At 43.9% G+C, this 26,301-nt stretch overlaps 1 protein-coding gene across 4 annotated transcripts in view; it reads left to right on the top strand.

Moving 5' to 3' along the window:
• The window catches only part of MID1 (midline 1), a 649,032-nt gene that overhangs the window by 520,107 nt on the left and 102,624 nt on the right, over positions 1-26,301 (top strand). For all 4 annotated transcript variants that reach the window (XM_030845180.2, XM_060292841.1, XM_060292842.1 and 1 more), the window contains one exon: positions 846-1,561. In XM_030845180.2, coding sequence (XP_030701040.1) covers positions 902-1,561 — 660 coding nt within the window. In that variant the 5' untranslated portion in view covers positions 846-901. The remainder of the gene's footprint in view (positions 1-845; positions 1,562-26,301) is intronic.

The raw sequence follows: 26,301 nt of genomic DNA on the forward strand, positions 1-26,301 counted from the left end.
CTTAGCAAATGAATATCGTAGCCACGAAAATCCTTGTTCTAATGAACTATGTCGTTATTAGTCATTGGTCCCCAAGCTCACCGCAGCCGCTGAAAAGGCCCCCAGATATTTTTCTTTGCTTCCCTCTGCCCACCCACGTCCCACCGCTGGATTAAACAATAGAATTATTCAGAAGAGTAACAAACGCATGCCAGAAACGTTGCCTTTATCACAATCATCTTTGTGAAAGTCCCGGTTTTTTCTCGGGAATGTATTTTGGAAACTGACATCCCCTGCTGAAGCATTATCCTTACCCCTGAAATCGCGCGTTTGATTTCATACGCATTTCATGCCCATTTCTACAATGAGTGCCTTTCTCCTTCTCTGAAGCCTGGTTCAGTACGGCAGAGCAGAGGCCCTTAAAACACATATACTTAACATGTAAGTTCATAAATTCAAAGTTATGAAAGACTCCGTAGTTCATTAATTAATGTTTCTACATTTTCATTTTCAACGCAAGGAAAACTTGGCCACGGCACCGTAAGATTATTGTGATTAGATATGGAAATTACAGTTTCAAGAACTTGCCAGTTTGGAGCGAGAAACTTTAAAGAACAAAATTGAAAAAAAAAAAATGCCGCTTTCAGTGACGGGAACCTTGAGGAAATGTTAGCTGGTCTGCTGGCTTAGGGTGTTTCCCCACACCCCCCAGTTCCCCAGTGAATAGAGAGAGAATTATTTGGAATGTACACACATTTACCCTTCCGTGACCTGTGTTGGGAATTATTCTGAGATGTAGTCAAAGCTGACAGCCCCGCATGGCTGACCCCCCTCGCGCCTAATCAAATCTTACGTTCTGTTTCCAGATAGCTGATCAGCTTCCTTGGATTTTGCTGATGACCCAGGAGAGCTTTGCCTGAAGATGGAAACACTGGAGTCGGAGCTGACCTGCCCTATTTGTCTGGAGCTCTTTGAGGACCCTCTTCTGCTCCCCTGCGCACACAGCCTCTGCTTCAACTGCGCCCACCGCATCCTGGTGTCACACTGCGCCACCAACGAGTCCGTGGAGTCCATCACTGCCTTCCAGTGCCCCACCTGCCGACATGTCATCACGCTCAGCCAGCGAGGTCTAGACGGGCTCAAGCGCAACGTCACCCTGCAGAACATCATCGACAGGTTCCAGAAAGCTTCGGTGAGCGGGCCCAATTCCCCCAGCGAGACCCGCCGGGAGCGGCCGTTCGACGCCAACAGCATGACTTCGGCCGAGAAAGTCCTCTGCCAGTTCTGTGACCAGGATCCTGCCCAAGACGCCGTGAAGACCTGTGTCACTTGCGAAGTGTCCTACTGTGACGAGTGCCTGAAAGCCACTCACCCGAACAAGAAACCCTTTACGGGCCACCGTCTGATTGAGCCCATCCCGGACTCGCACATTCGGGGGCTGATGTGCCTGGAGCACGAGGATGAGAAGGTGAATATGTACTGCGTGACCGATGACCAGTTAATCTGTGCCTTGTGTAAACTGGTCGGGCGGCACCGAGACCATCAGGTGGCAGCTTTGAGTGAGCGCTATGACAAATTGAAGGTTAGTCCGATCCGCCTTAAGCCGAACCCCTTTCTGCCAGCAAATGTCATGGAAAGAAAAAGTATATTCACTGCTAGCTACGTGGCAGGTGAAGGTTTTCTCTTCGCCTTTGTTATCTGATTCGTTATAGCACGTCTTTTTGGCAGCCTAGCCGTGTTACACAATAAGGGTGTCTTGTAAAAGTTGACTGCCGCTTGTAATGTTAGCGTTGTCAAGGTGAGGGCGAATTCTGAAAAATCTGGATCATTTTCAATCCTTGCGGTTGAGAGAGAGCGAGAGAGAACGAGAGCGTGCGCGCGTGGGAAGGAATGGCGGATGAAATCTGGGTTTGGGCATTTTGGGGGCGTTTACTTTCCTTACTCATCAGGGAAAACTCATTTCACTTGCATCGTACCTGTATCTAGTTACTGCCCAAACAGAAGAATAGAAGGAGAAATGCCTATAGCAAATGTGGGATTTTAGAGGACACGTGACCTTTTATTCCTTGTGTAAATGATATCCAGCGTATTGGTGAAGTAGAGTGTCCCGATCGTCTCGGGTTTCACGAAAGAATTCCTTTGCGTGGAGGCTTTTTATGCCATAAGGTTACAGGCAAGAATGTTTGAACTTCACTTTTAACATGAATTAGGAGCCAAACTCCACCTCAGGGAATGATAATTAATATGACTATACGTCAGATTTTAAAAATCACTCTCTAAATATGGAGAGAAGGCACCAGGGAAGAAATAAGGCAGGCCTCCAGGTGTCTGTTCATCTGCGGGCGACGGTGGGTCTAATTATTGCAAACTCAGCCGAGAGAGTTTGCTCTGATCATGAGACGCTCTGTCTGCTCCGTTCCCCAGCTAATTTTAGGTAACAAGATGCCAATTAAAAGGAAAGGAAGTATAAATTAAGAGCTTTGCGTAAATATATACCGAAGTCCTTCCTCTCAGGACAAACACACACTGTGTTGAGCAAACAAAATGAATCACGTGATCAAAAGTATTACCGCTCAGAGCTCATCACCACGTCTCACAAATGGTTCCTATCACTTCTCGGCGCTGATGGGGGCTTGTGTTTACCAGGACCACGTAGTTTATTTGGGGGATGCTGGGATGAATGCACCACATCTGTGATGTGGTGGCTGTTTCTTGGTATGCTGAGGGAGTTTGGCATGCCGAAGTGAATCCTTGCTTCCAAACGTCACTTGGGGGACAAAAGCATCACCTGGGCAGCATGCCTCACTCAAAGTGAGGTGACTAGTATAAAACCATCTTTAGAAAGCTGAGCCAGAGGATCGAGGTGATACAGACAAGGGAAGACAGATGCTGCCTGGTTTCCTAGTGTCGCGCACGAAGGTAGCCAAAAACACACCTCCAGAGTTCTTAATAGCAAAGGCAGTGCGTGTGAGAATTGTGCTGCTAAAACAGATTCTTCAGAGATTGCTGTGGCTATCACCCTTTTTTGGTGGGGGACAGAATATTTAGGATGATTGAACATAGGTGGGGTTTTTTTCCTTTTTTTAAAAATTGAAGTATGGTTGATTTGCAATGTTGTGTTAGTTTCAGATGCACAGCAGAGTGATCCAGTTATATATTTTCTTTTTCAGATTCTTTTCCCTTTTAGGTTATTACAGAATATTGAGTAGAGTTCCTGGTGCTATACAGTACGTCCTTGTTGCTTACCTATTTTATATATAGTCGTGTGTATCTGTTAATCCCAAACTCCTCATTTATCACCCCCCCATGACCACCTTTCCCCTTTGGTAACCGTAAGTTGGTTTTCAAGGACCTAGGTGTTTTTGCTTTCCGAAACGTAAAGCTGCCAGATCGGTTTTTTTATTCAAAAAATGTTCCTTCAGTTGGCTTGACACTACCTTTAATGACCGTTCGTCAAAGCACCACAATGAGGTTCCGTATTCAGCAGCTCCCAGACTTGATATTTAAACCTGATCCTCGAGTTCTTCTCATGACTTGTGTACCATCACAGAGGAGTTCTTAGTTATTTACACCTCCAAATTTTAGAGGAGACACTTTTAATGCCCTAGCCATTTTTGTGATGAAAATGAAACTCTTCAATTAAGAGCCCTGCACACTTGTCTAATCAAGCCAGTGGGTTAGCGGTCATTTTATACTGTTACCGGGAGGGCCTGAGCATTAATGATCTAGTGGGTTTTATCTTCTAATTACAGAAATATAAGCATATAAACAGCACCCAGTGCACCAAAACACACTTATAGCCGCTCGACAAAATATGCTTATAAGTATTTATTTACAGCCATTTCACAAAATGTGCTTATGAGCATTTAAACAAATAACATGCTAGCATAGCCTGTTTGTTCTAAAACATGCCACTTAGGTTAGAATTTTAAAAAAATCACAGAATAGATGACATTTGGGTGCCTATGGTACTTCAAAACCTAAGTACAATATAAACATTGAATTTTTGAAGAAAGCAATAGCATACTGAAAGGACCAAAACCAAGAAAGGGTATTTTTGTTAATTACTTTGATCTGAAAAAGTAAATGTGTTTTTTTTTCTTTTGGTTTATTAGCCATTTTTTAAAATGTCTTCATTGGAGTATAATTGCTTTACAATGGTGTGTTAGTTTCTGCTGTATAACAAAGTGAATCAGCTATACATATACATATATCCCCATATCCCCTCCCTCTTGCGTCTCCCTCTCACCCTCCCTGTCCCACCCCTCTAGGTGGTCACAGAGCACCGAGCTGATCTCCCTGTGCTATGCGGCTGCTTCCCACTAGCTATCTATTTTACCTTTGGCAGTGTATATATGTCCATGCCACTCTCTCACTTCGTGCCAGCTTACCCTTCCCCCTCCCCATGTCCTCAAGTCCATTCTCTACGTCTGTGTCTCTATTCCTGTCCTGCCCCTAGGTTCATCAGGTAAATGTGTTCTTTTAATGTATTTTCCTGAGGCTTTAGCATCTCATACAGAAATGGATTTGTGATGATGTGGAAACACAAAGCATGTAGGAATTTGAGGATGCTTTCATTGATAACATGATAGATTTGTTTTAGTTAATTGAATATGTAAGGATTCAGGTGTCTGCTGTTTGAAAATGTTTTTTTTTACTTCTGTTAGTAAAAGTCCATTATTTGAAGAGGGGGAATTCTGCAGTGATTATGAAGAAGAATTATTTCTTGCAATAACACTCAACTTTGAGGGACATTTTTTGCTCACATGAACTCTCAGTGTACGTGTGTTGATATAGAGGATTGGAATATACTTTTGTACATTACACCTTTTTTTCTAGACACAAAGGGGAAAAAAACATTTAAAAATTCCAGCATGTAGAATTCATGCAAGCAAAATCTTTCACATCATTTGAAGTAGCATCAGGAGTCTAATGCTTTCAGAAACTATGCATTGGGAAGTACTCTTAAAATATTGCAGCAGAGAGAAAACTAAACCAGCATTTCCTGAACTCTGTTTTAAGATAAAAAGAGAAAAGTCTTCCTGACAAATGCATAAGTCTCTAAATGGAGCATATCATAATGTGCACCTTTTCACATCATTTTGATTGAATTTTAAGAAGCCTCTCAGTCCTCCAAACTTGGATCAAAAGTTTGATTTGTGAACCACCTAACATGGAAGAGAATTTAATAGAACGCATTCCGGAGTTTTCGAGGAATTACGATGCAGTAATTTCTTTTCCTCTGTTCCAGCATACAGTGTTGGAGCTCTTGTTTCTTTCCTCTAGTTACACCTATAAAAATACACAAACCAAGAAAAACTGACCTTTCCTTGCCCTTCAATTTCAGCATAGTCAGACTTCAAGTTAGCTGAAACTGAAGTTGCAAATCATTGTTTTGCTTTTCTGACTCTAATTGGCCTTCTGTTGGCCTAGGGAGTTTATTTGTTAAAAAAAAAAAAAAAAAAAAACCCTTTCAATGGATCATCCCATTGCAATTTTATAATAGTTTGATAAAGGTTCCAATTAAACCTCAGCCTTCCTGTGTAGCCCTTCTCATCTGGAGGTGAAGACATGGGATTTCACTCTTCAGCGTCATTTATAGATCATAAGGGTCTATATTTTTTAAAGTCTTGTACTTTATTTGCCGTTGGGGAAGTTGTAAGTAGATACTGAGCTAGACTTTTTCCTTTTTCCGAGTTTCTATAGATTGTTTCTTCTCTGAAAATAGTAGCCGGTTTAGTGCAGGTTCCAGTGAAAGGGTGTGTGTGTTGCATACATATGTGGATAGAGGCCAGGGTTGCTGCTGCATCCTACAGGGTGCAGGATGGGTGCTCCCACATAGACTTGTCTGGTCCCAAATCTCAATAGTGCCCGGGTTGAGAAACCTTCATCTGTGAGAATTTAGTGTTTGTCACCGTATGAATTTGCCACGACTGCCACAAGGAACCACAAACTAGGTGGCCTAAAGGAAAGAAATGTATTGTCTTACAGTTCTGGGGTCCAGCAGAGTTGATTCCTTTTGAGGGCTGTGAGGGAAGAGCGGATTCTAGGCGCCTCTCCTTGGGTTGTGGGTGGCTGTCTTCTCCCTGTGTCTCTTCACATGGCATTCTCCCGCTGTGCCTGTCTTTGTGTTCAGATTTCCCCTTCTTGGCATAATTTTTTTTTTTCCTGGCCGTGCCGCGAGACATGCGGGATCTTAGTTCCCCGACCAGGGATGGAACCCAGGCCCCCTGCAGTGGAAGCGCAGAGTCTTAACCACCGGACCGCCAGGGAAGCCCCAGATTTCCCCTTCTTAAAAGGACACCAGTCACATTGGATTAAGGGCCCACTTTACTACAGTATGATCTCATCACAGCCAATTAGAGCTGCAATGACCTTATTCCTAAATAAGGTTCCATTCTGAAGTATTTGGGATTAGGACTTCGACATGTGAAATTTTAGGGGCCACAGTCCAACCCATAACAATCACTCCAGTGTATACCTAGTTACCCAGTCAGCTGAACACACACTATGTCCCCCTCAAGAATCTAAGCACCCTGAGTCAGGCAGAGACCTTTGGCTCTCACTGTACCATCACCCACCTAAGACTGACCACAGGGTCTTGCAGATAATGGATTCCCAATAGATACTCGTCAGCGGCTTCACTGATGATCAGCTGTTAACACTACATGGAAACTTAAATTCCATTCCTAATAATGTTGCAGATACTCATCCGTAAACACGATAAAGAATTCTATAAGAGAATTTCTAAATGAGAGCACAGCCAGGTATTACATTATATTTTATCCAGCTGGATGTGAATCATTATTTTGGTCTGTATTGCATTTCACTGGTTTAGATTTAATGGTGTGAATTTTGATAAACTAGATCTCAAATACTCGTAGAACAACTCACCTTTGTTTTATGCACCTATGTGATGGACACTTGATAGATCCATTATACCTACCATTTCCTTTATCCTCCCATTACCCGTATTTGACATATGGGTTTTTATTTATTTTTTTAATTTATTTTTGGCTGCGTTGGGTGTTCGTTGCTGCGCGCGGGCTTTCTCTAGTTGGGGCGAGCAGGGCCTACTCTTCATTGCGGTGCGCGGGCTTCTCATTGCGGTGGCTTCTCTTGTTGTGGAGCACGGGCTCTAGGCGTGCGGGCTTCAGTAGTTGTGTCACGTGGGCTCAGTAGCTGTGGCTCGCGGGCTCTAGAGCGCAGGCTCAGTAGTTGTGGCACACGGGCTTAGTTGCTCCGCAGCATGTGGGATCTTCCTTCCCTGGCCAGGGCTTGAACCCATGTCCCCTGCATTGGCAGGCAGATTCTTAACCACTGCGCCACCAGGGAAGCCCTGACACATGGGGTTTTTTGAGAGGTCACGCAAAAGTAAGTTAATATATGCTGCATAAATGAAGGCAATATGAACAGAAACGGTCTCTCTCCTTCACGGAGCTTAAAGTTTAGCAGAGAGTGCCGGCGGGTGAACATTTCCTCTGGTGGTGGTGGAAGGAGGCACGCTGCCCAAAGCAGGGACGACACCAACCCCAGACCTGAGAGATGGAGAAAGGCTTCCTGGAATAAGGGCCATTTCACCTACCATTGCCAAGCTGTTTATTAGAAAACAACGTTGAATTTACTAGATGTCCGTGGATTGTTTGGTATCATTCTTTTTTTATTTTTCCCACTTACCACATCCCTTGTGCAACCCCTGTATCTTTTTTCAGACTAGTTCACAATAATTCTAGGCTAGATTTTAATCTAACATGTAGATATACCTTATGACATTTTGTCACACGATGCTACTGGGGATATGTGAACTTCAGACACATGTCTTCCAAAATGTTTTGGTTATATGAGGTCTCACCAGTTCCAACTGGCCCCTTCAAATTGTGATTCTGCTTGGACTTATTTCATGGGAACATTTCTTTAGTCTGCAATATATTTTTTAAAACTTCCCATGTGATGAAATACAGTTTCCAAATATTTGTCAAATATGTTAAACCTATATTTTAATTTTCTTGGGTACAAAAACTATTTATGATAAATGGAGTAAAAGAAAACATCTCTAGGGATATGTTCTTAACAGTAAGTTTAAGGCTCCATCTTTCTCCTCTCTCCTTCTCATCTGCCTATTCCCCCTGAGGAGTCTCCTCTCTCTCCTTCAACTGCGGATAGGAATGTCTTATTGCCTGATGATTTATTGTTATTGGAATCATTTTTGAGAAGCTCAGAGAGTTCTGGGATATGCACAGACAAGTACACAAGGTACCTTTTAGTCACATGGCTGTGGAGACAAATGTAGTCTTTGAACCTGTTGCTTAGCTTAAGTTCCTCTGTAAAACAGGGCTAATAATGTACTTACTTGCGTAGAATCATGGAAAAACAAGATAAAATGTTTCATGTAAACCCTCAGCCTTGCGCCTGGCAATATACTATAACGTAAAAATACTGTAAGAAACCAGGGGGTTAGAATGGCATGATGGTTAAGGTGTGGAATTTGGAGGCAGACCACCTGCCAATTATTTTTTTTTCTTAATTTTTATTTATTTATTTTTGGCCGCATTGGGTCTTTGTTGCTGCGCGCGGGCTTTCTCTAGTGGTGGCGAGCGGGAGCTGCTCTTCGTTGCGGTGCGCGGGCTTCTCACTGCGGTGGCTTCTCTTGTTGCGGAGCACGGGCTCTAGGCGCGCGGGCTTCAGTAGTTGTGGCTCGCGGGCTCAGTAGTTGTGGCACACGGGCTCAGTCGTTGTGGCGCGCGGACTTAGTTGCTCCACGGCATGCGGGATCTTCGAGGACCAGGGCTCGAACTCGTGTCCCCTGCATGGGCAGGCGGATTCTTAACCACTGTGCCACCAGGGAAGCCCCGCCAATTATTTTTTAACCAGTGCTTGTCTTATTTGCGTGAGAGGTAAGAGTCCACGTTGTTGCTTTCATGGGCTTTGTAGTTCTGTGTCTCAAGCACCTGGCGAAGGGCGGGGGCGTGACAGTGAGTAGATGCTTGTTGATGGCCAGGTGTGGGATTGATGGGTTAGAGGCGTGTTTCGGGATTCGGGGGAGGAAGAGCCAGCTCTGGGTTTGAGTAGACAAGAAACCGTGCTCCAGGGTGGTGGGCTCTAAGCCGCCGTGACAGATGGGTGGATTATGCATCAAAGAAGAAGAGCAAGGCGTTCCTCAGGAGTGAGGCCAGCAGAGACCTGTTGGCAGGAATCCGCAAGACAGTTTAGGGATTCTAGACAATGCTGGCTAGAGCCCAGGTTGCCGATGGAGCGGCCAGGAGGGAGGATGTCGGGAGAGTCTTGTTGGGGGAAGAGTTTGAGTCTTTGAGTGCCAGGTTAAGGGTTTGGGGCAATTTTCCTCTTCTTTATAGCGTAACACTGAAGGAGTTTGGTTTTTGTGAGAGAGGCTGATGTCATGTAGATTTTCTGAAGGCAAGGTCAAATGAGGATATCAGAAAGATTAGGGTCATTGTGTCCACAGAAGAAACAGAAGGGGGAAAAGATGTTCACATTACTTTAGATTTTGTGATCTCTTTTTTAATGTGCGAAATGAAGTAGTGTCATAGGTCAAAACCTCCCACACTCAACAGAAACGTGCAAATAGGTAAGAGTCAGTTTCTTGTCCTTGAAGACCCAGGATCAATAGGAGTGGTCACTGATGAGTGGCTCTTGGGTCCAGACATAAATGTGATTCTTTTCCTGCTCCCCTAGTGCAGCGACATACTGGCGACCACGTGTCCTTATTTCTTCTGGCTTTTTGATCCACTTATAAGGAGGTTGCTGTTCAAGCCTCTGAACGCCTGCCACAGACTTCAGGAATGTTTTAGAGGCAGATGCAGCATTGAAGGGCGTGTTCTTGCATCCCCATTGTGCAGATGAGGAAATTGGGGCCGACAGTGGTAAGAGGGGTGAGCCCACGTCAGCTGGGGAGAGGACTTTGAGCTAGGACTAGAACACAGTTTCCCGCTGCCCAGTTGTTCTGTGTCTCTTCGGCTACTTCTTCTCCAGCTAACAGTGCATTGCCTTTCAAGTGGTTCCGTCATTTCCGAGGTTTCCTTTGAGGTTTGGAGACTTAACTCAGCGATTTTACACACACAGCTGGCCGGGCTGTAGGCCACCATCATGGACGGTGGATGGTGCCTCTAGGGCCACCAGAAAAGCTGCCTTAAGATATCTCCACGCCAACATTTTCTCCAGTTGAGCCAGCGTAGACTGGGTTGTCTTGAAGGGCCAGATCTCATGCCAGGAGCTGAGTTCACACACATGGCCCCCAGGTGACCTTGGGGACACCTCAGAGGAAAGGAGATACTCGTGTGGAAACTAATGAATTGTCCTTGAAGCTTCCATGGGCTCACCGATTTCCCTCATAGGGTAATTTTTTTCCTGAATGTCTTAATATACAGTTAACTGCTTAATTTTATTTAAATATATAAAGTGGGTAAATGTTAAGTGAGGAGTATCTATTTGTGCATGGTATTTGAATTTAAGTTGAAAAGTTCTGAAAGAACACAATTCGTGTTGATCAGTCAGAGTTAAAGCTAGCAGGATTTGCTGAAATTACATTAACTAAATATTTCATTTTTTAAAGGCTGTGATATTCAGAATTGTCTTTCATTCTCTATCACTGACAAATCATAAATTAGGTTCTTCTTAGAAAGGCTGGCAAATTTTTGGACACTGGATAGGTAAAATAATAAGGAGAACACAAGTGGCCTGAGGAGGTGAATGTGGCTAAAGATTGGATATAGTCTCAGTACGTGACATTCTGGAAAAATCTGATAAAACTATCAGTACACTTACAAAATCCACTTAAAACTTAATTCACTTTATGTTTTAGACTTTTGGGCACGATACTTAAGGACTTTGCCTACCCATGAGGATAGCTTTTAAGCTGACAGAGGAGAATACATTGTGCATTTCTCATCAGAAAAGAAAATGCTTGTAAAGTGCCTAGCCTTGTGATTGGCACATAGTGAGCGTTCCGCGAGCATGAGGTATTATTATATCTGGGCATTTACTGTTACAATAAAGGCTTCATTGGTGTAATCCGATCGTGGATTTCCTGACAGTATCATAAATTACTTAGTGGTTACAGGGTCTATTTGTGTTTCTGGCTGACACGGGAAATTTTGAACAACCCTCTGAGGAATTATAATTGGGTGGAAACTTTGATTTGTCCTTCTTTTTAAACCAAGCTAAGTAGTAAAATGGACTTTTAAGAAGCAGTGAGCGGTGGACTGAAAGAAATGGCTTTAAAAACAAGCAGCGTTTTGAAGTCCAGGGGGACGAGCTAGTCTTTCATGTTCCTGCTTTATTGGATGGAATCAGCACCCCAGGTGTTGACGGAGGACTCCAGCTGTTTCCGAGGAAAGAGAAGCTGGCATTCGGGTTTGTGCCATGACTGTCACATTTCGACACAGATAAGACAGATGAGACAAATATAGGTGACATGACAGGCGGGCAGCCTGGGCCAATCACAGGCTCAGTTGGCCAGCTTTGCTTTTTGTTGTAGATTGCCTTGGGTGTGTGAACGAAGGATGGAGCAAGGCGGCCCTGGGCTCTGCGTTGGCAGCTGTCTCCCTTAGAATAGGAAGAAGGAGGGGTTTCACTGTTGGATGGGGCTGGGGGAGGAGGAAAGCTCTGAAGCGAAGGATCTTGTAGACAGAGGGGAAGGCCTTCGGCCGCTCCACCGTAGCGGCCCTGGGTGTTCTGTGCCATTGCGGCAGAATGGATAGAGCAACGTGGTCATCGTCTCCCTCCTCCCTTGTATCTCCTTTACTGCTTGCTGGGGAGAACAGTCAGGCAAATAACAGCTTTTATCCATGGGGATAGATTGGGTTCTTATTACTGAAACGATATGGAAAGCCTGAAAATCTTCTACCCCCTTTGTGTCTTTATAAATGATCTTCCCCATCTGCTTTGTCAAATTCTGCTTTGAAAGAAAGAAAGAGAGAGAGAGAGGAGAGGAGAGAAGAAAAAAAGAAAAGAAAAGAGGGGCTTCCCTGAAGGCACAGTGGTTAAGAATCCGTCTGCCAATGCAGGGGACATGAGTTCGAGCCCTGGTCTGGGAAGATCCCACATGCCGCGGAGGAACTAAGCCTGTGCGCCACAACTACTGAGCCTGCGCTCTAGAGCCCGCGAGCCACAGCTACTGAGCCCGCGTGCTACAACTACTGAAGCCCACGTGCCTAGAGCCCGTGCTCCGCAACAAGAGAAGCCACCACAATGAGAAGCCCGCGCACGGCAATGAAGAGCAACCCCCGCTCGCCGCAACTAGAAAACCTGCGCACAGCAACGAAGACCCAACACACAAAAATAAATATAAATAAATAAATAAATTTATAAAAAGAAAAGGACCCATATTTATTCACCTAAAGGATATTTGTGTTTAGCTAATGAGATAAGCCCTGGATAAACTCTGGGAATTCAGAAATGAGTCACAAAGACACGTCATTGCTTTCATGGTCTAGACATAATTATAACTGTGATAAGAGTATAGAAAAGGGTTATGAAAAGAGTCCATGAAACTCAATCCATGAGATAGTTTTTAATATGACTTATTGTCCAAAATTGCTGACTTACGTGTTGCTCTCTGGAAATTGCCTAATTCCAAAAGCCGAAGGGAAAACACATGTCAAGGAAAAGCAGTGTTCAGAGAGGACAACAGTGACATTCGCACCATGCATCCCTTTGCAGTGGCAGTCAGGGCAACATAGGAGGACTCCAGTCCGTGAAAAAATCTGGGCCAGACCCTTTCTTATTAAAGGTCCGCTGATCACGGGCTGAACTGCTAGCCGTTCTCACGTGCTTTCCTCAGAGGTCTCCGTTTCCTTCCTGACCGGGGCTCATAGGTCGGGTGCATATCCAGGCAAGGGAGCAGTTTATGTCATTTCCACTGTGGAAGGACCCATCTCTAGGAAGACGCTGTGAGAGGCCACTGGAGGAAAGGCTGTTGTGTGGCCAAGCCAGCTGGGGAGCTGGCTTTATCTGTTAGGGAATTTTTACAAACTTAGGTGTTAGGATGAACATGCTGGCCTGGTAGAGAGGTTTATTTCTTGGTCCTTTGACCCTCTATGTGGCTGTCCAGAGCTTAGCTGCTCTTCGTTGGTGGCGTCAGATTTAAGGCTGAGAGGAGTGAAACGGGCAGGCTTTCCGACTCATGCTCAGTATGGCCTATCGCTTCTGGAATATCGAGGAGACCCAAGGTCCCCATACAAACTCCACCCAGGAGGGAAGTGCTTTTCTTGCCCCTGGATTGCTGAATAAAGCACTGGAGGGTCCCGGCCGACGAGGATCTCACCCATTTATAGTGTTCAGCTCGTCAAATAAAGTGGTTCCAGTTTCTCTTTTATTCTAGAAATTCATCTGGAAACGTATTAGGCAAGGCCATCACGCTGCCTTTGTACCTCTAGAAAACAGTCGTGTAGGTCAGGGCTGTGGAGTGGTAAGGGAGGGAGATTCTCTTTCAAGATGCTGCTTGAAGTTGTTTTCAGATGTGGTTCAAGGGTATTTGCTTATTCAACACTGAGAACCAGCTATTACCAAGAGGAATAACTAGCATTTGTAAATCTCCACATTGACAGTTTGATCAGTATTATTTGATCCTTGGAACAGCCACGTGTCCCCTGCAAAAATATGGGAATGATAATACCTGCTCATTAGGGATCTTGGGAGGATTAAATGAGATAATATAGGTCCAAGTGTCTAGCTCAGTGTCTAGTGGGTGGGGGAAGCTCCTTAATCACTTGGAACGTGAGGTCATGGAAATTAAATAGCGTTAACTATGGTTAGAGAAATCTGAGTTTGGGGGCTCAGACCCAGGGACCCCATCCTGCCCCGAACTAATCATCACCTATGATTAAGGCAGAAAGAACTATGGCCCAAACATGCCACACTTCAAAAAAGTAATGCGAAGGAAAAAGAGCTTGGGTGATGGAGAGACAAAGTGCTTTTGCCTTAACTTCTGACACAAGGGCTCCCTGGACTAAGCAAAGAAATTTCCTTTAAAGTGGTAACTAGATTGAAGCTGATCTATTTTCCATTCTAATACAAATAATGGAGTAAAAATACAAAAATGAAATATGGAAATCCATGTGGAATAATTTTTATTTACTTACAGTAATGTTGAATTATTCAATATTCACTGGCTACTCTATACGTTAGTTTTAAATGAAGGAATGAATGAGTATCTGATGATCCCTAAATTCATTCCATCACTCGAAATGTGATGATTTATTTGCCGTGGTTAAAAATGTAAATTTAGCATCTTGGTCTATGAGTTTGACATTTCAAATCTCTTAAGAGACCTAAATGAATTCTTATTCATATTTAGTTATTTTTGGCAAAGCATGTACACAAGTGAAAATGGTCACCACGTGTTAGTCAATGAAAGGGTTTGGGGTCTGTTATCCGTTCCTCTCTCTAGGATTGCTTATCAGTCAGAATTGTAGGTTTAAATTAGTTTCTTAGACCAGAACGTCTCAAATATAAATGTACACAGGAAGTATACTTGGGGGTCTTATTAAAATGCAGGTTCTGATTCAGCAGGTCTGAGACAGGCTTGAGTCTGATTTCACCTTGTGCCCTGGCCTTGCCATTTTAAATTTGTGTGAACTTAGGTTAAGGAAAAAAAAACACAACTAACTTCTCCAAGACTTAGGTGTTCATCGGTGCAACAGAGGTATAATTGAGGATTAAACCCGGTAATGATTGACCCTTGGGAAGTCCAAGGTTCCTCTCTCCATTGCTATTCTCCCCTGAAGGCTTCTACCCCAACCCACAACTTATTTGCAAATTTTAAGCCTTCTCTGTAGTTATAAAAACATTCTAGATTCTTCTAAGAAGTTAGACAATGTAAAGTCGATATAAATAAAAGTGGATAATCTTCCTCCTCAAGCTTTCTACCTCTTCCTCTACTAACTCCAGTTGATTCTTTTTTTGTTTTTAACATCTTTATTGGAGTATAATTGGTTTACAGTGGTGTGTTAGTTTCTGCTGTATAACAAAGTGAATCAGTTATACGTATACATATGTTCCCATATCTCTTCCCTCTTGCGTCTCCCTCCCTCCCACCCTCCCTATCCCAGCCCTCTAGGTGGTCACAAAGCACCGAGCTGATCTCCCTGTGCTATGCTGCTGCTTCCCACTAGCTATCTATTTTACCTTTGGTAGTGTATATCTGTCCATGCCACTCTCTCGCTTTGTCACAGCTTACCCTTCCCCCTCCCCGGTTGATTCTTAAAGGACTAACTCTAGGCTCACCGAGGACTACTCTAGGTTAGCTTTTCATAAAATTCTCTAATCTCAGACATGCCATGTTGTCTTTACTACCCCTTCAGAATTACACTGCATTCCGTTTTATTTTATAAACATTTCTGGGTTCAAGCCTTCCTGCCCCAACCATTTGTTCATTTCTCAAGCTCAGTGCCTGTATCCCATAGTTCTTTGGTATCTGATTATTCATTTTTCAGTGACTAGAGCATTTCTAAAAGCTACAAGGTGTTTTCCAATTTTCTTTTTTTGGGGGTGGGGTGTACGCGGGCCTCTCACCGCTGTGGCCTCTCCCGTTGCGGAGCACAGGCTCCGGACGCACAGCCTCAGCGGCCATGGCTCACGGGCCCAGCCGCTCCGCGGCATGCGGGATCTTCCCGGACCGGGGCACAAACCCGTGTCCCCTGCATCGGCAGGCGGACTCTTAACCACTGCGCCACCAGGGAAGCCCTACAAGGTGTTTTATCAGTAGTAAATACTTGTAGAAACAAATGGAACAGCCCGTACTAATTTAATCAGACGATACAGTACAATTTGCCCATCAGGTAAAAAAGGAAAATCGTAGCCCACCAGCCATTCTTTTGAATTTTGAATACGTAAGCAAGCAAAATATTGCCTTTTAGGTCTCTGCATTCATTTCTGAATCGACAAATTGCTCCCCGGTGATTTCTTTTGAGAAAGTATTATAGAGAGACCATTCGATTTTTAAAGACTTTAGTTCAGACAGAGGTGATGAAATATTTGTCATTCACAAGGGGCAGGATAAAATAATACTATATACATATATATATATGTATATAGTATGCATGTTTTTTATGTATATTTGTTTGTTCCCTGCTGCCTCAGAACAGTTGTCTTTAATTCCCCTTTGAGGCAGGATGATAAGAAATCATGAAGACCTCAGCGGGTAAACTTAGCAGCACACAATTGCCTTATTATGACAACTTGAAGGGCGAGGGGTATCTAGTGGATCAAGGCCGGGGATGCCGCGCAACATCCTGAATGCACAAGACAAGCCCCCGTGGCAGAGAATCGTGCGGCTCCACGTGTCAGTGGTGCTAAGGCTGGGATACCTGTAATTAACCAAAGCATCTTTGCCGGCAGTGCAAAGGGGAAAAGCTCAGCTTCACTCTCAGAGGCGTTGACTTGTTTGTGTAACCTCCAAAACCAAATCTGTTTTGAGACTAGAAGGCTCAGCCCTTGCAGAGACCCCTCCCACCATCTGTGGACGCCCTGAGTGGCAGGCTGGCAGCCGCCTCAAGGCTGCGCACAGCAGGCTTCCTCCACCCCAGGCCCCCGCCCTGTCTTGAGCAGTCTGGGCCCGCCCATGCCGTTCTCCAGGCGGTTTCAGCAGTATTTCAACCTCCAAAGGCTTATTAAATATTCTTTAATCCCTTCCCCAAATGTGAGTTAGGTGCACTTGATATTATCTCCTATGCCCCAGATTTCCTACTTGGGGCAGTTCACGATCAGGACTACCTTCCAGGGGTAGCTGTCTTCCAAAGGAACTGTTGATGTGTATATAGCTCTGCATGTGTATCTGTGCAAAGCTGTAGATTCTCAGCCCCTCAAGTCAGAGACTTGGAATGGCATAAATCAAATGTGAGTCTTCAGTGCTGAGGCTGAAGTTATTTAGGCCTCGTTTCCAAGTGTTTGTTCCTGCCAGCAGATACTGTTTATTTCACAAGAAGTACACGTCTTGGAAGCCCCAAGCTGGAAGGGCCTTTGTTGTTGTCTAGTCCGGTGGATCTCGCCCTGGCTGCACAGAGATCACCTTGAACGGGGGCCCAGCCGGATGGAACAAGATCCTCTGGGGTGCAGCTCAGGCCCTGAGATTTTCCCCAAACTCCCCCCAAGTGAATCATTCATTCATTCATTCATTCATTTATATTGAAGTATAGTTGATGTACAGTGTTGTGTTTCAGGTGTACAGCAAAGTGATTCAGTTATTCTAAGGTGCAAACTTGGTTGAAAAACGTCAGTCTTGCCCAACCTCTCAATCACAAATGGGGAGACTGAGGCGCAGATGAGTTTCTAAAGGCAGGAGTCAGCAAACATTGTAGAGCCAGCTACTGAATATTGTCATATGATTTCAGTCGGGACCGCTCTGAACGCAGCCCTAGACAGTAGTAGACAGGATGTAAACAAATGGGCGTGGCTGTGTGCCAGTGAAACTGTATAAAAACAGGTGGCTGGCCAATCTGACCCGAGGGCTATAGTTTGCCAACCCCTGGTTTAGGCCTCACAGCTGGTTAGTGGAAACCCATATACCAGACCACAAATATACCAACCTTCAATAAATGTTGTTCCACTTGATGTAGTCTTTCTGTTTGAGGCAGTGTCTACAACATACCCAATTTCTTTTTCTTTTCTTTTTTTTTTTGCGTTACGCGGGCCTCTCACTGTTGCGGCCTCTCCCGTTGCGGAGCACAGGCTCCGGACGCGCAGGCTCAGCGGCCATGGCTCACGGGCCCAGCCGCTCCGCGGCATGTGGGATCTTCCCGGACCGGGGCACGAACCCGTGTCCCCTGCATCGGCAGGCGGACTCTCAACCACTGCGCCACCAGGGAAGCCCCATACCCAATTTCTGTAGAAGTTGAATAAATACCTTTATGTAAGTTAAAACAAGTATCTTAATGTAGATGCTTTTAGTCTAGAGCACAGAAATTTTCATTATCTGTGTTCTTATGAGAGGTCTTCATTTTGAAGATACCTATCAAATTTAAGATGATGATAATAATAATCACAATGTCTCTGTTCTACTGAAGTAATAAGCCCGTCAGTAGTATTTCTGTCCAAGGGATTTTCTTCAACTGGAAAGGCAGAAAATAAGACAATATGATCAGACCATCAATGCAAGAAGAAAAAAAAATTCTGCTAAGGAAAACGGGTTGTGATTTTTCTTTTCAACCAGTGAAGAAATCAGTTGTAAATTCTTTATCATTGCTCTGATGATCTGTGAGGGGATTTTTTTTTTTTTTTTTTTTGGCAGGGGTGCTGAGTTGGGACTTCGTTGCTGTGCGCGGGCTTTTCTCTAGTTGCGGCGAGCAGGGGCAACTCCTTGCTGCGGTGCGCGGGCTTCTCACTGCGGTGGCCTCTCTCGTTGCGGAGCACGGGCTCCAGGCGCGTGGGCTTCAGTAGTCGCGGCACGTGGGTTCTAGAGCGCAGGCTCAGTAGTTGCGGTGCATGGGCTTAGTTGCTCCGCAGCATGTGGGATCTTCCGGGACCAGGGCTCGAACCCGTGTCCCCTGCATTGGCAGGAGGATTCTTAACCACTGTGCCACCAGGGAAGCCCCGAGGGGATATTTTATTCAGATTTCTTTTGAATAAATCTGAGCAAACTTGAATATTATATCTGAGAGCTAGAGATGCCTCCCAGGAGTCCTCAGGAGTGACCGTGGAATAAGGCCACGGGGGTGGGAATGAAGCCATCACAATTAATCTGGAGAGTTATGTGTTTGGTTCTTAATGACAATTTTGGTCTTTTTCACTGTTTGTGTAGCCCTTCCTCCAAAATGCACTCATAAAACAGGTTTCTTGGAAGGTTCAAAAGCCATTGAATCTGGTCATTTTCCTTCGAAATTGATTTACCTCTACTTGGTAGTTACCTACGTACCTGTAGTTTTCAGCAAAAGTGACTCGATCTCTTCCATTTTCTGTCTAAACAATATGCTCAGTAAAGGTGCTCCTGTCCTGAAAAAAATCAACATCATATTTACAATGAGAAAGTGACTTTCTGGCAAAGATTTCTCTGAATGGATAAACACTAGAGATGGTGAAACAAAATCAAATTTGTTTCCCACAGGAAGTGTCCCTCATCCATCTCTCTGATCGCCCCGTTTTGGATGCCCTCCCCCCCGTGTCCCCCTCTTTGACGCCCCACAGATGTGAGAATGGCTCTAAGTTTGCTTTCGTCACTGTGCTCACTCCATCATAGTGAGCTTCACTGCTGCCTTAATCTTTGGTTCTGGAGGCTGAAGGAGAGGCATTTCCCCCCCCCCCCCGCAGTTGAGAGTTGTATAGCCCTAGGTGATTTTATGAAATAAAGTGTTGCAAAGGAGTGTTCTAGAAGATCAGTGATAGGAGTTAATACCAAGCATGTCTTCGGACAAGCAAGTGTCAGGTGCTAAGATACCTACTGATGGTTCCCTGATCCTTCCCAGGTAAGCTCTGCACTTGAGGTTGTCTTTGTAGGATGGACAAGAGGCATGGAAAATGTTCGAAAAAATAAGCTCTGTTTGTTTCACACTATCATCGTGAAAACAGCTCTAAAGGAGACAGAGCATGGTCATTAAATGCCACTGAACCCTTGACAAATAATTTTCATGAAAAAACACCAAAACATTTCAGAACTTTTTTTTTCCCCAAATTGAGACAAAATTGTTCTTCCTTTCACTCTTTCTAAATATTGGTTTGTTGGGGGGTTTTGCTGTTACTGCTTAAAGAATAATTATTACCTTAAAATACTTAAAAATTTTTTTCCTAAGTCATAAATTCCATGCAATAAGACAATAAGCAGAGAGCGTCATGCCAGAACATTCCAGGCGTGCCTGAAACTCCACAGCAGGATGGATCCAGGAAGCAGCCTCATGGAGCCTGGCCATTTATCTTGTAAAGTCTCAAACTACCATGGGAAGCCCCTAGAGGACATGCTGTTGTTTGGGAGTTCCACTTAAAATACATTAGCGATATTCAGTATTTTTCTAAAGTTCTGGAAATCTACACTGTAAGCTTATTCAGATGTATTATTTGTTTCTTCCAGCAGCCAGCACTGCCAAAAAGAACTAAAGAAGGAAAAAATAAAGATAATATAAATGTGAAAAGCATGACTAGTATAAAGTGATAAACAAAAGTTTTTAAAGAGCAACAGATCGAGCATAGTCTTGTTTGGGGGCTTTAAAGTAAAATTATTTGGGATGGGTTCCTTTCTCCCAATCCCCGCCCTGCTTCCTCCGTCATTCAGAAATAATCATCTTATCACTACAGGGATACGTCCCATTTTGAAGACATTTACCTGAGGCCTTTTCTTCTCTTTTAATTTTGTGACCTGAATATTGGTGTGACTTTCAGCCTTTTGGCAAGCAAAGGGATTACTAGATGTACTGAAGGAAGATAAGAGCCTTTCCATGATTGGAGACTGAGCAAAGGGTGGAGAACAATATTTTTTTTCTTATTTCACAACAGACCCAGGCCCCCAAAATTACCTTCTGAGTTTGTCAAATGGTATCACGATAGCCTACTAGGTGTTGAAAATTTCATTCATCTGGGCTCGAAATTCCACATTTTTCAAGAAAGAAGGACTGAAACTTTCTGTAATGTTCTCTACCTTAGGTTTCACAAACACGCTTACACCCAGATATTTTTTCTTGTGAAAATCCTGAAGTAAGTCAAGGTGTACATACGTAATGATCTAAAATTTACCTTTGAAAGGAGATAGCTTATATTTTCACAAATTAGAGTTTATAATTATGTTGCATTTTTACTCTATGGGACAGCACCACTTTTTACCTAGTCTGAGTTCATCTATTAGCCTTTCCTTACAAATTTGAACCCAAACTTTCATCAGGCTGAATATTGATAGATCTCCCTATAATTGGTACAGATCTAAATAAGAATGAAGTCCTAGTAAAAGTTTGGGAGAGGGACTTCCCTGGTGACGCAGTAGTTAAGAATCCACCTGCCAATGCAGGGGACACGGGTTCGATCCCTGGTCAGGGAAGATCCCACATGCAGCGGAGGAACTAAGCCCGTGCGCCGCCACTGCTGAGCCCACACGCCACAACTACTGAAGCTCACGCTCCGCAATAAGAGAAGCCGCCACAATGAGAAGCCCGTGCACCGCAACCAAGAGTAGCCCCCGCTCGTCACAACTAGAGAAAGCCCGCGTGCGGCAGCAAAGACCCAACGCAGCCAAAAGTAAATAAATAGTAACTAAATAAACTAAAAAAAAACGTTTGGGAGAAACCTGTGGTGTTAAAGAAGGAATGATGACATGGAATACTATATATATTTCTACTCTTAAGTTAGATTCAGTCCTGTTATTGTTTATGAAATGCTAAATTGGGTCAATGACCCAGAGTTTGTTTTATTTAGAGTGAGTTGGATATGGAAATGAAACAATATTTCCCTTCTTCTGAAAAGTCTTCTGATAAAGATTTCAGTTCATGGTAGAAAAGCTTTTCCCAAACTAAGGTCTTTTCATTGAGGCCTGGTAAGCAGTTCTAAGCACGCCTTTTTCCAGAAGAGGTCTTTCCACATGGTGCAGCTAATGTTGATGAGATTTCAAATCCTCTTGGTTCTAACCAGTGGCACTCAGATGAGGAACCTTGCTTATTGGCTCTTCCCCCTTAAGTGTAACCTTGGAAAGCCCTACCTTCCCTCTGAAGTGCTGACTCTCCCTTTGGCATCTCAATTTGTAAAGCCAGTGCAGCACGTGCTCATAACAGGCATTTTCCTGTTACAAGGAGGCCAATGTTACAAGAGGTTACAGGGGAGCAAAAACAACAGCAAAAAGGAATGAAATAAGTTGACTTTTTAGAGAATGATGCCATAAGGATCAGGACATAAATCTACTCCAGAAGTTGCATGGTGTAGGAGGAGAACAGGCTTTGCAATCAAATGGAACTGGGCTCAGAGGTCCAGCTCCAGCGTTCAGTGGCTGTGTGAACTTGGGAAAGTAAGTCTATCTGAGTATGTGTCTCCATCAGTAAAGATCAGGGTAATAATACATTCCTTACAGCATTATTAAGGGGACTCGGGATAAAATATGCAAAATACTCGGCACGTAGTATGTGCTCGATAAATGGTAGCTGCTATTATCATTGCTACTACTAGTTCTCCTCTTCCTATTGCTGCTGCTACTGCTAATCTACTACTATTATTATTGTTACTATTCCGACTCCTGTTGCATGAGGAGAGCTGTGTGGAAAGAGGAATTACCTCCTCTAGTTCTAAACAAATCAGTCATTACCTCGTCCTAGCCCACCTTTCTACTGTGATGGGAGAATGACCAAATGCTTTGGAATCAGATAAACTCAAGAGTAACTTATGAAGAATGATAGGACCATAGAGGCTATGAGAACTTGAGTACGTTCCTAATGCCGTTTGTGTGGCTGTGAACATTGTTTTTCTGAAATCAAATATTGTCAGAGGTGTTGAGATTTATCTCATGGCCAATATTTGATCTTTCAAAGCTCATCAATACATAACATACTTCGAACTGGATTAGAAGTTTGTAGACTTTGTTGTGTGGGTTTTATCATGAGCATTTATAGACCAGTGAGTGTGTCATATAGGGAGGATTATTATATGTTGGGTACATGTTAGTTGAACTAAGACTTCGACTTAATGAACTGGAATTGAGTTGCCCTAAAAACTGCTTCAGAAAAGTAAACTCAAATGTAATTATGGTGGCTCCTACCAATGTGACATGGTTGGAGTATCTTTGAGATCTTTTGCATTTGAAATAGAATGGAATGGAGTACTTCAGTTACTCCCAGCACCAAGGTCCATTTATGTTCCATTGCAACTTAGATATTTATTGATCCTACTCAGTGTTCAGAGGGGAAGACACTAAGATTAGCACAAAGGTACTTTTGTCATTAAGGATGTTACTGTCTAGTAAACCTGGCTGCTGTGTTTAATCTGTGATCATTTAAAAGTTTTTAGTTTTCATTATAAGGTCATATTAGTTGAAGGAAAGAATGTATTTAGAGCAGCAAGGGTTCAATTCAACCCTTTTATTCTTCAGTGTTTGGTTTAGACACTATTTCTTTTTTAAAAAAATATTTATTTATTTATTTTTGGCTGGGTTGGGTCTTCGTTGTTGCGTGCGGGCTTCCTCTAGTTGCGGCGAACGGGGGCTACTTTTTGTTGCGGTGCACAGGCTTCTCATTGCGGTGGCTTCTCTTGTTGCGGACCATGGGCTCAGTAGTTGCAGCACGTGGGCTCAGTAGTTGTGGCTCGTGGGCTCTAGAGCGCAGGCTCAGTAGTTGTGGCGCATGGGCTTAGTTGCTCCACAGCATGTGGGATCTTCCCGGACCAGGGCTCAAACCCGTGTCCCTTGCATTGGCAGGCAGATTTTTTTTTTTGCGGTACGCGGGCCTCTCACTGTTGTGGCCTCTCCCGTTGCGGAACACAGGCTCCGGACGCGCAGGCTCAGCGGCCATGGCTCACGGGCCCAGCCGCTCCGCGGCATGTGGGATCTTCCCGGACCGGGGCACGAACCCGCGTCCCCTGCATCGGCAGGCAGACTCTCAACCACTGTGCCACCAGGGAAATCCTAGATACTATTTCTGATGTTAATCACCACATTAAGTCTTAAATTTCCCACCCCAGAAGCCCTCATCGTAGCCCTTTCATTTCTTAAAACTGGCAGACATTGGTCAATAATGGGCTGCAACATTTTTTTTAAGGTCTTGAGCACTTATTCTAAGAGCACAAAGTACCCTATGGAGACACTGTATACACTAGTAGCAAGGAGCAAATGTTCCTTTTATTTTTATAATTGTTTTGGAAAAACCACATGATTGCCAAAGACAGCATGCACATGGTCAATCTGGATTCATCCCAACTTAAAAAAAATCTGCAAAACACATTAATGGTTGTAATGTATACAGTTGAGACTTTTTTGAACCTGCCTTCCAGCTGTACATTTGTAATGTTTAATTTAGGTGAAAATTCTATGAAGCCTTTCATTGATATGATCCAGAAGTGTGTTAACCATGTCAAATGGCCACTGATTTTGCCAAATTCCATCTTATGCCATAAGAGTGTAATCCACTCTAGGTTCCATTAGTGGTGAAAAAGCTCCCCAGATAGATTTGACTCTTAAGTCAAATGGTAAAATGGCTGTCCTGCATCGGCAGGCGGACTCTCAACCACTGCGCCACCAGGGAAGCCCCAGAAGTCTTTGAAGTATGGTTTTCTCCCTTACAGCCCCTACCCTCCCACATTCCTCTATCCATCCCTTAATTTGCCTACCTGTGCTCAGAAGATTCACCCTTGTGGTTTTTATTTTGTGATTTGAACTCATTTCTTCAATTTCCTCTTACGCTTCTTGGAAACGTCTTGTAACAGACACTAAACTACAATTTCAGGCTGATGTGTTGAGGAGATCCTTGGCTATACTACAAAATGCAAATCATGTAAAACGACTTTCGTGTCCTCGTTTTTAAACCCTCGTTGTACTTTAGGACTAAAGGAAGGAAAATGCTTGTCAAGTGACAACTTCTTCCTGTTTTTCCATCTCGATGCATGTAATTGGTTATCAAAAGGGATGGCCTGCACGTAGCCCGCTTCGGAGTACCTTGAAGAATATTTTCTTCAGATTCAAGTTTTAAAGTTAGTGATTTTAGATATTGAGAAGTTGGAACAACCAGCTCTGAATGACCGGAGGGAAAACCTGTTACTAGCACCTGAACTCCATGTTTTCTGTTTGTCTGTAATCCCCAAACTAGTGTCTGCTGGTTTTCATCTGCTAAGTTGCAATAGCAACTTTCTAGGCAAACAAGAGGAGATATGGAGCCCTGGGAGTGAGGCCTTTCTTTCCAGAACAAGTACAGGAAAGAATTAAGGTTTTTGACAGAGAAGGAGACAGGCCTACTGCCTTTGGTATCTTCCATAGAATGTCAGAATGGATCCTTCCAGAAAGCTCTCAATAGAATCACAAGTGCCCATTTGAGGGAACTGGAAAAACTTCCAACTTCCAGGCAGCACCAGCGTAGCTCTGTAATCGGAGAACTTTCTGTACCCCCTAAATTCATTCTCAGGATTTGGGACTAATGTGTTGAATTATTTTCCCAAACTCTGTAGGAACCCTCCTCCACCTACCCTGCCATCTATCTGCCCACTCACCCACCCATCCACCCATTTTGTTAAGCAAATATTTCTTGAGAATCTACTGTGCAACAAACAAAGTACCTAATCTACTATGCGTCAGGTACTTTGAAGCCAGTGGGGAAAAAGAGAGACGGGAGTCCTGTCCTAATGATGCTTTCCTTCAAGGGAGTTTACATCTTTTCCCCCTGAAGTCCTCTAACTATAAGAAGAGGCAGGGAGAGTCTCAGTATGTGTTACTAGAGGACGTTGGCACTGGTAGATTTAATGTTCACCAGATCGACTATTTGGGTGGAATTCTCATTACCCGCACCCTATATTCAACTTCATGGCCTATGACTCCAAGGATAAGATACTCTTGTCTCAGATGGTCAAGGACAAACTGACTCTCGTACCTTGAAGCAAAGCATCGGATTCTATCATTGAGCTAGTTTCTTTCTGAACCTCTTTCTATGACCCACTGAGCATTCTGCAAACAACAGCTAGAACCATTGGTGTGGAATACGAACAGCGCAGGAAACAGACTAAGATCACAGGCAGAGCTCTCTGGACTGATTTCGTGAGTACCTGGTGCGCTGAAGGATCTGGGAATTTCCCAAATCTTGGAACCTTGCAAAGGCCCTCGAAAGGGGTCTACTTTCTGAAGTTCTGCAGGCAGCATGCAGGGCTCTGCCTCTATCCGAGCTTCCATTCCCATCTCATAAAGCATTTGTACAGTGGTGGTGAACATAGGCTCAATCACTCTGTTGTCCATATATCAGGAGCGTAATAGACCCACTTCTGGTGTTGCATGTCCAATAACCAACCACTGGCCCTGATTTCCTCTGTAAAGTCCCAGGAACTAAATGGTCATCAAGATTCATGCCAACAAGCCTAGATTCCACAAGGAGCCAGGAACCCACTTACCTGCTGTCTTTTAGCCTTCCTCTGATCCCAAGGGCTGGCTGTAGCCAGAATCAGATCTCTTTGGCATACCATCCTACAGTGGGCTCCTAAGGGGCCCTGTTTTCTAGATCTAAGATTTTTGTGTAGGACTAGAATACACTTGGGGAGCTAGCGACCAATAGCAGGACTGTCAGATTCTCTAGCAATATCATTCCATCCTGACAACACAAAACACGCCTTTCTGATTGGTCCACCTCCAAGCTCTTCTGCATATATGCTGTGGCATAATCATATCAATCCCTCCCATGATGCTCCGGTTTACCTTTGTATCCTGAGCACCAAAGATGC

This window comes from Globicephala melas, chromosome X (assembly GCF_963455315.2).
Source record: "Globicephala melas chromosome X, mGloMel1.2, whole genome shotgun sequence".
In the NCBI taxonomy this organism is placed as follows: domain Eukaryota; kingdom Metazoa; phylum Chordata; class Mammalia; order Artiodactyla; family Delphinidae; genus Globicephala; species Globicephala melas.